We start from the raw sequence: 12,080 nt of genomic DNA on the forward strand, positions 1-12,080 counted from the left end.
CAGGCTGTTTGAAATATAGCCCTTTAATATCTCAAGCTGCCCATTCTGCCAAAGGTGCGGGATATCGCTCTGAATATTTGGGGGATACCTCCGTGAAAAAAAAATAATTAGAGACCCCAGCCCATGTGCTGCTCCCCGTAGCATCACCTTACAGGATGGTGAGACACTTGTAGGGACCAGCCCCTTCCCCATCATTTGAATCTCCTACTCTCTCCTTCTATTTAAAAACTCCAATTTCGGTGACTGGAGGAAGGTAGGAAGGGGTGAAAATTTTGTTTCGATAATAGTGGGGGGCAATCAAGTCGCAGCAAGGGACTTCGCAGTCGCTGAAGCACCAGCTCCTCTTTCGAGCTTAAGAGACCGCCTGCCCAATTCCAGAAGCATTGTTTTCTTGGTCCATTTGAAAGGTGCTTTGCCTATAGTTTTTCTCCTTCCTCACACCTCTCTTTGGCCATTTTGCTGTTCTGGAACTCTGACTCCTGTTCCCCACCCAGTGGAGGCCAAGACACCCCTCTCTCCCCTGGTCGGGAGCGCCGGGATGCGGGCTTCTCTTCCAGACCGAGAGCGGCGTTTCCGGGCTTCCACCCCGCCCCTGCTCCCAGGCTCTGTCGCCTCCCCTCAGCGTCCATCAGCGCGGCCTGCTTCCTGCAGCCGGCCTGAGCGGCCTTACTGCGGGCAGGAAGGAGGGCCGCGGGCTTGGAGGACCCTGAGGAAATCATGGGATGCAGAGCAGGCCCACCCGGCCCGGCCCACTGTTCAATCCCAGCCCAGCCTGCAGGTCAGGATTGGAATCATTTTTTATTCGCTATCATTTACGAATTAAAACAACAACACAACTTGCATCTGGGGAAAGAAATGAAAGCTGGGGGTAGAGAGGGGCTAGCAAACGCCCTCTTCCCCTAATCTTTCCCTCCCACCTCTCCTCTGCTCCTTTGTCAGAATCACAAAACCCTAAAGGTTGTTCCACTTGGGAAGGCAGCGGATAGGTACATTTCCGCAGCCCCGAAATGCCACTTTTATGGCGCTGTTTGTCTCCCTGTTCTGGGTTTTGAATGGGGCCGAACAAAACAGCAGCGCGGAGCTGGCTAGACGTCTGGGCTTAATTGTTTTATGGTTTAAATAAGGTGGACACTCTTTCCTTTGAAATCGGATTATAGGAATGTTTTGTCTATGGCCCACGGAGAACAGGACCTCACTGGCTGAGAGGGAGAGGTGGAGAGCGCGCGCGCGAGAGGGATGGGCTACAAATCAGGGGTCAAACAGCCTGGAGAAGTCAGAGTCCCACCCCAAAGTCCTGCAGGAGGCGGTGGAATAGTCGGTGCGGGGCCAGCATCAGGGTAAGAGGAGCGAGGACTTTAGGGTGCGCGCCGCGGGCAGGCGGTCGTGGGAGCCTCGGAGCGTGCATCCGCGTTCGCGGAGATGTTCCAAGCCCAGAAATGCTCCTGAATGGGGGTAGATCGCGGTAGTTGCTTTGCTTAGAGTCTCTTAATTGGAGAAGGGAGGGTAACAAAAAGAGAAAACAGTGTGGAACCTTTCACAAGGTTTTATTTCAAGAACTTAGAAAACAAAAGAACAGCAGTCCTGGGGCAACTCCCTTCCCGGGAATCTCTCTCCTGCGCACCCATCTGGAGATTCCTTCCTCCCACTTCCCACCTTTGGGGCAAGCCTGGGACCTCTGTTAGCTTTTTCCCAGTCGGACTGCATTGGAGCAAATGGACGCGAGGTGGCGCTGTTGCTCAATGATAGAGGCGGCCGTGCCCCCGGCCGCCCTGGCCGCACTGACATTTGAGGCCCGGCCCGCAGCCGCTGCGAGAAGGCCCCGCGCCTCGGCCGGCCCGGCCCCACTGACTCTCAGCAAATCAATCCTCTCACCTGCGAGGTGTAAATAATTCGCGAGTGGCAGCGGGAGATGGGCCCTCGCTCTGGCGGCAGACTTAGAAGGCTCAGGAGGGCAGGCATCAAAAATAATCGCTTTGTGGAGGAGATAAGTGCAAAGCAGGCAGCGAGTAATTAACACAAACAGGCAGAATGACCCGGACAAACGAACATAAATCCGTGGTACCTATGAGGGCGGTGCAGGCCTCGGGGAGAGGAACAGAGACGGCCTCGGCGAGGATGGCTGCTTTCGGTTCCTTTATTTCCAGGCTCGGGGAGCGAAATAAACCAGATAACGTGTAAAAGAAAGCAAACAAACAAATGAAAGAATGGCGAGGGACCCCTAAAAGGGGAAACCAAGTCCGGCCAGGGGTTGCGGGACTGGTGGCTCTCAGGGCAGGCGGCGGTGGCGGCACACTCGGGACAGTCGCATTCCAAGACACAAAGGCCCGGAAGAATAGCTCTCTGGCAGGGTTTTCGCTGGACCATAAAATGTCGAAATATCCCCCCCCCTCACCCCCTAAATGATAAGGCGCAGGCCCCAGAGCGGATCCAGCCCTCTGGGCCTCCTTTTTCCAGGCTGGGAAGAGAAAGTATTTATGACAGTCTCCAGTGACCCAGATGCTGGGAGCCCAGAGTCCACTCTGTTCATCGCAGCACCCGAAGAGCAGGCTCAGAAAAGGCAGGACTGGAACCAAAGCTGAAGGGAGCTGTGGTAGGGGTAGAGACGCCCTGTCCTGACTCCCACTGTTCTGGACCCTAGGGAGGCCTGCAGCCCTGGCACAGCCCTCTTCTGACCCTTCCCTCCTCTGCTCCAATGCCAGAGTTCCGGGTGTCTAAGAGTTTGGGCAGCTCCTGATATGGGGGTGGGATTCCCCGAATGCAGGGGATCCTGGAAGGAGCTCTTGCAGCCTGCACCAGTGAATCTCCTTTGGGAATTTGACAGAGAGTGGCCATTTCCCCAGCAATTAGTTAGATAATAGAGGGACTGGGTTGGGTGGGGGGAGGTGTTCATTTTCTCTAAACCATCCTGCCCTGAACCGCCATTCCTTTTTCCATCTCCAGAGCTGGGCTCCGGATGAGGAAGGAAAAGATCTGGTTGCCTAACCACCTCCTTCCTCATCCAACCCTGAAACCCCCAGGATGTGGAAGAAAAACAGGTAGCATTTTGTTTTCATAATGCAAAGACCTAAAGATTCATCTGTGTTTGTCAGGCATGTGTGCATGTGTGCCTGGGTGGGCACATGTGCGTACAGTGTCTATGAGGTGGCAAGGATGCTTCCAGGCATGTGTGTGCTAGTTTACACTGAGCATGGACTTGATGTGTCTCAGGGTGAGAAGCAGCACGTACAGTGCGTGTGTGTCCTGAGTGTGCTCCAGGATTTCCTGGGTGTAACAGCCTCACACACTAGTGAGGGAGAGGACTGGAAAAATAATTCTTATTCATCTTTTTCATTTGTATGCACACAACACACATGTATTCTCACTTTCTCCCTTTTTCTCTCTATCTGTGTTAAGCCCAAATCATTGTACACACTTATGGCCAGAGAAGGGTGCTGATGGACTGAGGTTCTTTAATCCATTAGAATTAACTTAAATGTATTCAGTCTTGGGGTTGGGGGAACCCTCCAGAGAAAGTGTGGATAAATATTTAAAGAGTGTCTGTTGACAGTTTCCATCCACATCCTGGCCTGGGCAGCCTGCCTGGGGACGAGGGGGCTGCAGTGAAGCCAGGGGCCCCACCAGGCTGAGCTGGCATTTCCTCTGGCATGGAGGTATGTGGGGACAAGTAAGAGGCCTACTCCAGTCCCCTTTAACTCAGATGCAAATAGTCTCCTAAGAAGAAATGTCCTGAATCAGCCCAACTAGAAGCCAGGGACACCCAGCTGCCCTTTCCTTTTAGTCTCCATAAGCAGCTTTGCTCTCAGAGCCCCTAGCCAAGCCTGTGGCCATTGCCTGGGTTTCCTGCTCCATGCAGGGGCTGGTGTCTGAAAGGGCAGTGTGGCCCTGACTGGGTATATGGAGTTTTCCCCAGCCCCACCGCCTCTGACCCTCTCCTCTACCCATAGCAGGTAGCAAGAGAGTCTCCGGGATCGAAGGAAGAAGACAGAACAGATTTGGACCCTGGGGAGGGGCCAGGGGATGGAGGGTCTGATGCCCGAAGTATTTAGGGGTATGATGTGCTTGTACCTCCTCAAAGTCTCCAGACTTAGGGACCCCCTAGGGAGCCCATCTTTTGGGTTAGGGGCCCTGCTCTGGCTTGCAGGTATTCATCCCCTTGGAGGTCTTATACCTGTTGAGGTAACCTGGGTTGACCTGATGGCTCAGGTATCTCTCTCTCTCTGAGAAGAAGGAAAAGAGAAGCGAGGTTGGGGGCGAGAGGCACCTTCACATCTAAATTCGTAACCTGGAAAAGCTGGCCCCAGCCATTAGCTGGGGCTGGCTCACCAGCCCCCTACACACACCACACACCCCCATCCCTCCCCCTCTCCTCCCCTCCCCTTCCTCCAGGTCCCCCCAGCCCCGTACCCCTCAACCCCCACCATCTCTCTCTCTCTCTCTCTCTCTCTCTCTCTCTCTCTCTCTCTCTCGCCTGTCTTCATGTCGTGGATTGATGAACGCGAATCGCGTGTAAGCGCCGCCACCGCCGGGAGTCTGAGGAATTCGCCTGGGCTGTTAAAGGAAAGAGCTAAGTGAGAGAGCGCGAGCTCTACCTACCGACAGTGAGGAGCGCCGTCGCCGCCGCCGCCCGCTCGCTGCCCGCCGCCGCCGCCCGCGCCCCAGACCCGGGAGCTCTGCTGAGCCGGCCGAGCTCAGCACCGAGGCGCCCCCCAACCTGCCCAGCCCCCAGCCCACCAGCCCAGCCCAGTCCCGGGGAGCCAGCCGGCCTGGGGTTTGGTCCCGGGGGGAGGGGGAGTTTCGGGGGTACCGGGTGGAGTAGTCGCGAGCCAGAGGGGAGGGGGCCGCGGGTTTTCATGTACCCAGCATGAGCTCCTACTTCGTCAACCCCCTGTTCTCCAAATACAAAGGCGGCGAGTCCCTGGAACCGGCCTATTACGACTGCCGGTTCCCTCAGAGCGTGGGCAGGAGCCATGCGCTGGTGTACGGGCCCGGCGGCTCGGCGCCCGGCTTCCAGCACGCTTCGCACCACGTCCAAGACTTCTTCCACCACGGCACCTCCGGCATCTCCAACTCAGGCTATCAGCAGAACCCGTGCTCGCTTAGCTGCCACGGAGACGCCTCCAAATTCTATGGCTACGAGGCGCTCCCCAGACAGTCCCTTTATGGGGCTCAGCAAGAGGCGAGCGTGGTGCAATATCCCGACTGTAAATCCTCCGCCAACACTAACAGTAGCGAAGGACAAGGCCACTTAAATCAAAACTCGTCTCCCAGCCTCATGTTTCCATGGATGAGACCCCACGGTGAGAAGCCTTTTCTCTTTCCCCCTTGGTCTCCCGCGCTCCGGGGTTTTCCCCCCCCTCCCTCGCCTCCTTTTTGTCTGCCCTCGCTTTTTCTCCTGGCTTTGGGGTCTCTCCCGCCCCACCCCCGTGCCTGGGTGGGTTTCTCGAGGTTGGGAAGGCTCCGCTGGGGCGGGGCAGGGAGGGGGTGCCTAGAACATTTAGGGGATTGGGGTGAAGGTGGGGGAAAGCTGGTGTGTGGCTACAAAGGGTTAAAAATCGTTTTCTCCATCTCTGTCTGTCTTTCTCTGACTCTCCCACTCCCCGTCTCTAAAGTCAAAGTTGGGGAGGTGGCTGGGAATGGTACCCTGAGTACCCTGAGATTGTCAGCCTTTGGAACGAACCAGTTTCTCCAGAGGCAGGGAGCCTGGAGTCCAGGACAGTGGCCAGGCTGTCTTGGGGCAAAGGGAGACCCCTGTTTCTCTACCCTAGCCAGAGAGTGGTGAGACTCAAAGGACAGGCTCTCTGGCTCTCTAGGGCACCCACAGCCTCCTCGCAGAGAAACAGCCTGAGGGCCACTACCCCAACTTTTCTGTACTTCCCCCAGTTGGGAGAAGACAGGGGAGCCTGACAGGAGGGGGGAAAAAAGAATGCTCAAAAGGAGAGGGGCCATGGAGATTAGGGGTCCCTGAGCTCCAGAAAACCCTAGCCAGCCCCCCAATCAAGGGACTTATGGGGTCTCCCTGAGACCTGCAGAGTAGCTCAGGTCATGAGCCCCTCCAAGGGTGGCCCCTCATGGCCCAATTTCGAAGTACAGGGGGAAGCTATAAAGCGACAAGTTCCGGAGGGGATGGCCCATGATTTATTTGCTGGTCTCCAGTTAGCAATCAGGCGGAGCAGTGATACATTCCAGCAGATCAATTATTTTTCGTATTGGAAAAGCATTAGGCAGAGAGAGACAAGGAGAGGGCAGTGGGCAGAGCCCCTCTTCTTTACCCACAGCTTTTTTTCCTTTCTTTTGGAAGCACTCCGTCCCCAGCCTTGCTCACTAAATGCCATGCTGCACTTGTAAACAAAGCTGCAAAGGCCACTTCCTAGAATTACAGGCCTAGTGGGGGGGATTCTACAGGTCTCCCCCAGCCCCTGAAAGGCCCCAGTTTCCAAACAGACCCCAGTCCCCACCCCCACCCCACCTCCCAAGGTGAAGCCAAACCAAAACAATCCCCCAACTTTCCTGCCCTTGTCTGCCTTCTGCTCTAGCCTTTTCCATAGAGGGGAGGAGAACTGAGGACAGGACATCAGAAAGGGGAGTTTAGAGGAGGAAGAGTGGCGAGGGAAAACCGAGCCCCCACCCAAATGTAACCAGACTGGGGTTTTCTTCTGTCCAGCTCCGGGGAGGCGCAGTGGACGGCAAACTTACAGCCGGTATCAGACCTTGGAACTAGAAAAGGAGTTTCTCTTTAATCCTTATTTGACACGAAAGCGTCGGATTGAAGTCTCTCATGCCCTGGGACTGACCGAGAGACAAGTGAAGATCTGGTTCCAGAACCGAAGGATGAAGTGGAAAAAGGAGAACAACAAGGATAAACTGCCGGGAGCCCGAGATGAGGAGAAGGTGGAGGAAGAAGGAAATGAGGAAGAGGAGAAAGAAGAGGAGGAAAAGGAAGAAAATAAGGACTAAGCAAAAAAGAGAGACCCCCCCCCCTTTAGCAACTCCCTTGAAGTTTCGTTTTATGGTAGCAGATAAATTGAGAAGTTTACGACTGTCATTTGCTTTTATAGAGAATAGAATGACACTCACAACTCTAACTACCTGTCAGATACTTGCAGCTCTGGTTTTATTACCTTTGGACTTCCCCCTTCTTTATTTGTTTGGGGGCTGGAGGGGGGAGACCGAGACACAGCAAAAAGTTCGGACTCTCTGTCTCACTCCTTGCCCCACACACACTTGTCCCTGCCCCCACCCTTCTGAGTCGTTCCTGGATTTTAAGGTCTGAGACCTGGCCTCCGTGCTCCTGGGTCTGTCTCTTGCCACACTCCCACCTCCCTGCTTCTCTGGTATTTATTTTAGAGGGGAGCCCCCTTGAAACGCAGAAGAGAACTTGTGGTTTTGTTTTTATGCTAAGGCTAGTGTACTAGATGTACTTTTTTTAAAAAGGAAAGGACAGAAAAAAATGAAGAAAGGAAAGGAAGGAAAGGAAGACAAATGTAAAGAAATAAGGAAAAAAGCAAGGAATATCCCCTCCCCCTCCCCAGGGCTCCCTGCTTAGAAAAACCCCCTTGACTTTCTCTAGGAACCTGATGGAAACCTGAAGGAGATGTGGGTCTCTCCCCTCCCCACATTTCCAGAAGGGTAGATAGGAGCCTGCAGTCGCCTCTAAAATTCTACCTAACCATCCCATGGTCACTCGGGCCCATGCCTTCCTCTCCTTCGCTGTTTGATTTCTGTTCTGTTGGGCCCGGCTTCCTCTGAGCTACATTAGTGTTAGTGCTCAGAAATCACCATAATCATGAAAATAATAATAATAATAATAAATCTTTAACATACTACCTAAAGGGAACCTGCAATAATCTTGAAAAAGAAAAAGAGAAAAATTTTAAAATCCTGCTATAGGAGAAAAAAAGAGAAAAAAATAAAAACCAAAAAAAGAAAGAAAGAAACCTCCAGCGTATTTTATCACTACCTATAGGAAGAAATCCTGCTTTGAGAGTATTCGTAATGCGGTTTTGTTGTCGTTTGTTGCTGCTTATTTCACTAAGAAAACCCAACAACTGAGACTGCCTAGCCCGCCGGTCCTGTGCGCTTTTATTGTGCTTCTAACCCCAGTAGAGTAGAACTAAATTGCACTGAATGTATAGTTAACTCTGTCTTGAATTCTCTGTTTATGCAACGTGCTCGAAAGAAAAAAAACGTTAAAAATATATATATAATAATAATTTTTTGTCATTTGTCTTTATGTCCAGCTATGAATGTAGATTTTGTGTCCTGACAGCCCTGTTCCTTGTCCAAGTACTTTGTATTGTATACGTGAGTCATAATAAAAAAAAAAAAAAAAGAAGAAGAAAAATAATAGAAGCTGGAATGACTTGCTTTTTCTCCATAGCTCTTCTCCGTTCTCTACCGTCTCCCTCCTTATCCCCCTGTCTAGCTCTCTGGAAATGGTCTCCTTCACTGCTCTGGCTTTGGGGTTGAGAAACTCATGTGGAGAGAAGCCTGGGAATTGAGAAAGCATGCTGGCCTGGGAGGGAAGGTGAAAGGGGTGAGGGATTGAGAAGAGGAAGAGGAACAGTCCATCAGTTGAGAGAGGAAGGAGTCTATAGGTATGCCCTTGGGGGAATCTTGGCTCCAAACAAAGTGGGTTTCCAGATGCCAGGATCCCAATGGGAAGAAAGATTTCCTCACTCATCCACCCTCCTCCTCCTCAGCCCTGGGCTGGGCCCAAACGAAGAATCTGCCCTATGCAACTATGACTTTTTCTTCCAGGGTCTGGGGCTGAGAATGTGATAGTGGGGTTCCTTCTGATCTCCACATGCCCCTTGTGGCCAGACCTTAGCACCCAGCACCCAGCACTAGAATAGTGAACCAGGTGGGAATGTGTGAGGCTCAAGGCAACTGGCTGGCCTGTCTGCAGGGCTTGCCTGAAGATGCCTGAAGATGGGAGATGCTAAGAATGGAGGATGAGGACGCTTAAGCCTGAAGGAGAGGAGAAAGGAAGGGGAAAGTAAGTGAGCTTGTAGGTGACAAGCCTGAGCCCACATCCTGAAATTCAAATTCAATCCTCTGTACAGGAGGATTGTCATCACTGTCATTCAGCCTGCTTGTGTGCACTCCAACTTCTGTTCAGGCTGTTTAAAGTCCACTCCCTGCTTCACCTTGACAATTGGGCAGGTTACCCAGCCCCCATAGTGTGGGCCATTTGCCTGGAGGATGGGCCTGCTGAGTGGACAGCCTGCCACCCCAGCCACAGCGGGGTACGAGGGAATCTTTACTGGTATCTTCATTCCCCAAAATGAAGAATTGAAGGCTCAGGGACCCAGAGGGTAGAAGGGTCTCTTACTTCTCTCTGGAGAGTCCTAGACTTAAAAATTCTGTTTATGCCAATAAGATTCTCGTCAAATAATCCCAAATTCCAGAGATACAAGTCTTCTGACTCAGTCAGGAGAGGGGAAAAGGGAGGGGAGGGATCTTCTGGTCTTAAAAACCAGACCCCCAAAGGCTGAAATATTTTTGAGGCCAGATTTTCTTTCTTTCCTCTTCTCTTCTCTTCTCCATCCTCCTCTTCCTCCTCCTCCTCCTCCTTCTTCTTCTTCTTCTGCTTCTGCTTCTGCTGCTTCTTCTCCCCCCCCCCTCCCTCTCTCTCTCTCTCTCTCTCTCCCCCCCCCCCCCCCCCCCTCCCTACCCCTCATCTATCTAGCTCCTGGTCAATGATTTTCCCAGACCTAGGCCCAGGCCAACTCTTGTTTTGTGTAATTTCACCGGGGTCCCAGTCACTGGCCCCCACGCAAATCTGGCCTGCAAATCTGGCCTGAGTACAGAATTGAGTCGGACTTCCTTCACAGGGGACTCCTGCAGCCCAAGAAAGGCTGTGAATTGGAAGCACACGCTGTAGGCGGCTGGGGCAGCTTTGAATAGGAGCTCCGAGAAATCTACCCTAACCCGGGGTCCCTGCTGTGAGCAGCGGCACCAGCCAGGTAACCCTGTTCTCAGTGGGAAACACCGGCTACCCACCAGGGAGGCCAGAAAAAAGAGCATTTCGCTCCGACCTCGGGCCTTCCCACAGGCGTGTCCTCCATACTCCGAGGGACGGCCGAGGTTCCGTTTCGTTTTTAAACGTGGAATTATGATTGCTGTTAATAAAAATATCCGGCCCAGTAGCCTAGTGGGATGAACCCAGCATTAAATGGCTCCGAAGGGCCTCGCCACCTTTTCTCCACACCAAATGTCCCATTCATCCCTTGTCCTGCTCAGCAATGTCCGTGGCCCCAAGCCCGGCGCGTCGGAGGGCGGGGTGCGTCTGGCGCCCGGCTTTACTCGAGATGCCAGGCATGGGGAGAGCTAAGCCGAGGGAGCCCCAGCCACCGCCTCATGAAGTACCCTCTCCCCTACCCCTCCTGCCCACAGCCTCTGTTTTCTCGTTTGTAAAGAAAAGGAGGTAAAAACCCGTTTTATGGGGGAACATAATTGTGAGCGGGATGCGCTCTCTTTAGAATCGCGTCCTCCCAAATGCTCCCGCCGTCCCATTACCGGAATGAGGACCATTCGGCTGCTGCAGATAGGACTTTCTCTCCCATTCTTTACTTTTTTATTAGCCAATCAAAGTGGCTTCCGAAAGCTATTTGTGATTTGTGAAAAATAGTATCTTTCAGAATGCTGAGTTGAAGCATCTCGCTCATTGCTCCTTGAATTTATTATTCTAATCTCAACCGTAGAGATAGAAAAATGCAGCTATTAAGTTGGGGGGCAAATTAGTTTCTCTGCATTAAATTTTTTTTCTTCCCCACTCCCTCATTGTGTAAGCAAAGGAAGGTGCGGACCTGCAAGAGATCTGGGGGTGGGTGAGAGAGGTAGCGAGCGTCCTGAAGGGCTCTTTGAGGGACCCTCGGATAGGCAAGTGGTTTGGTCTCCCCAGTCTTATCTTCCCCAGATAAGATGCCCCAGTGACTGCCTGCTGGCTGGGAAAGTTACCCCGCCCCAATTAGGGAGAACTCAGGACAGGTTGTGCCACAGTCTAGAAGTGAAATTTCCGGTGAGCTGCCCGCAGCGCCGTCCCATTCTCCCTGCTGCCCATTGTGAAAAGCTGGGCCAGCGCTTCCTTGTCGTAATTTTTAACTACCTGTTATAAAATTTATGGGTGGGTTTGTAAAAAGAAACGAGGTCCCTGCATCCGGCCTAGGGAACTGTTTTGCTTACTATGGAGGAAGTTTGGGGAAGGCATGAGGTATCCCCTCTTGGTCCGGGGAGAGGCACCCAGCCATTGAGATTCCCATGCCAGCTTGATGCGGGACCAAGTGGAGAGCTGCTGGCCTTCAAATCTCCAGCCCGTGGGGAGAGTGACCTGGCTGCAACCCCTCCCCCGGCAAATAGTCTCTATGGGGGAATTTATTCTGGATTCACCTTCAAAATTATGGGTCTGGAAAAACAGGCTGCTCGAAATTTTAGCACAGAAGGTGGAATTCAGGGCAGTAAAAGGTTATTTTTTCAGGCCTTGGTAGTACATCCCAGCTGCCCAGACACTGAATCAGAAAATTTTTCTGAGAAAGGCAGGTGGGTGTGGGCAATCTAAAAGGCTTACTGCCTTGCACCCCTCCCCCCAAAAAGGAAGTAGAGACCAAGATCTTGGGCTTAATTTTATTTTTAAGTGTAAAAAGATTCCAAGTAAGCCACCATTTGAACTGGGAAGTGAAACTAAGGATGGTCTTGGGGAAAAATGTTTTTCTCTCTAAGAAAGGGACCCCGGGATGAGGGTCGTTTTGAGGGTCCTAGAAGTTGCCCCCAATTCTCACCTCTCCTGCTAAACTGCAGGATTGCCCAGGGTAGGTCTAGTCCCCTAGGTTCTTCAGACCACTCCAGGTCAGGTTTGGTTGGATGGTTGCCAGTGGTCTTAGACTACTATTCCTGTCTAGGGTGGAGTAGGGGTTTTCAGGGGTACCCCATAGACGGGATGTTGTTCTCTTCCAAAAAAAAAAAAAAAAAAGGAAGGGGTAGGGAGGCACCCTTTCAATCCCTGCAACTCACCAGCCATCACTGCCTCAAGGCCACAAATCTTTGCAAAGCTTTGAATTCCCCCTGATCCAACCTTAATGCCC

The 12,080-nt window shown here is 52.4% G+C and overlaps 1 protein-coding gene across 1 annotated transcript; it reads left to right on the forward strand.

Moving 5' to 3' along the window:
- The first annotated feature begins 4,603 nt into the window (after positions 1-4,603).
- HOXC8 (homeobox C8) lies at positions 4,604-7,913 on the forward strand. Its single transcript, XM_025401730.1, has 2 exons — positions 4,604-5,297; positions 6,662-7,913. The coding sequence occupies exons 1-2, from the start codon at positions 4,862-4,864 to the stop codon at positions 6,952-6,954; spliced, it is 729 nt and encodes a 242-aa protein (XP_025257515.1). The 5' UTR covers positions 4,604-4,861; the 3' UTR covers positions 6,955-7,913.
- The last annotated feature ends 4,167 nt before the right edge of the window (positions 7,914-12,080 follow it).

This window comes from Theropithecus gelada, chromosome 11, assembly GCF_003255815.1.
Source record: "Theropithecus gelada isolate Dixy chromosome 11, Tgel_1.0, whole genome shotgun sequence".
Taxonomy (NCBI): domain Eukaryota; kingdom Metazoa; phylum Chordata; class Mammalia; order Primates; family Cercopithecidae; genus Theropithecus; species Theropithecus gelada.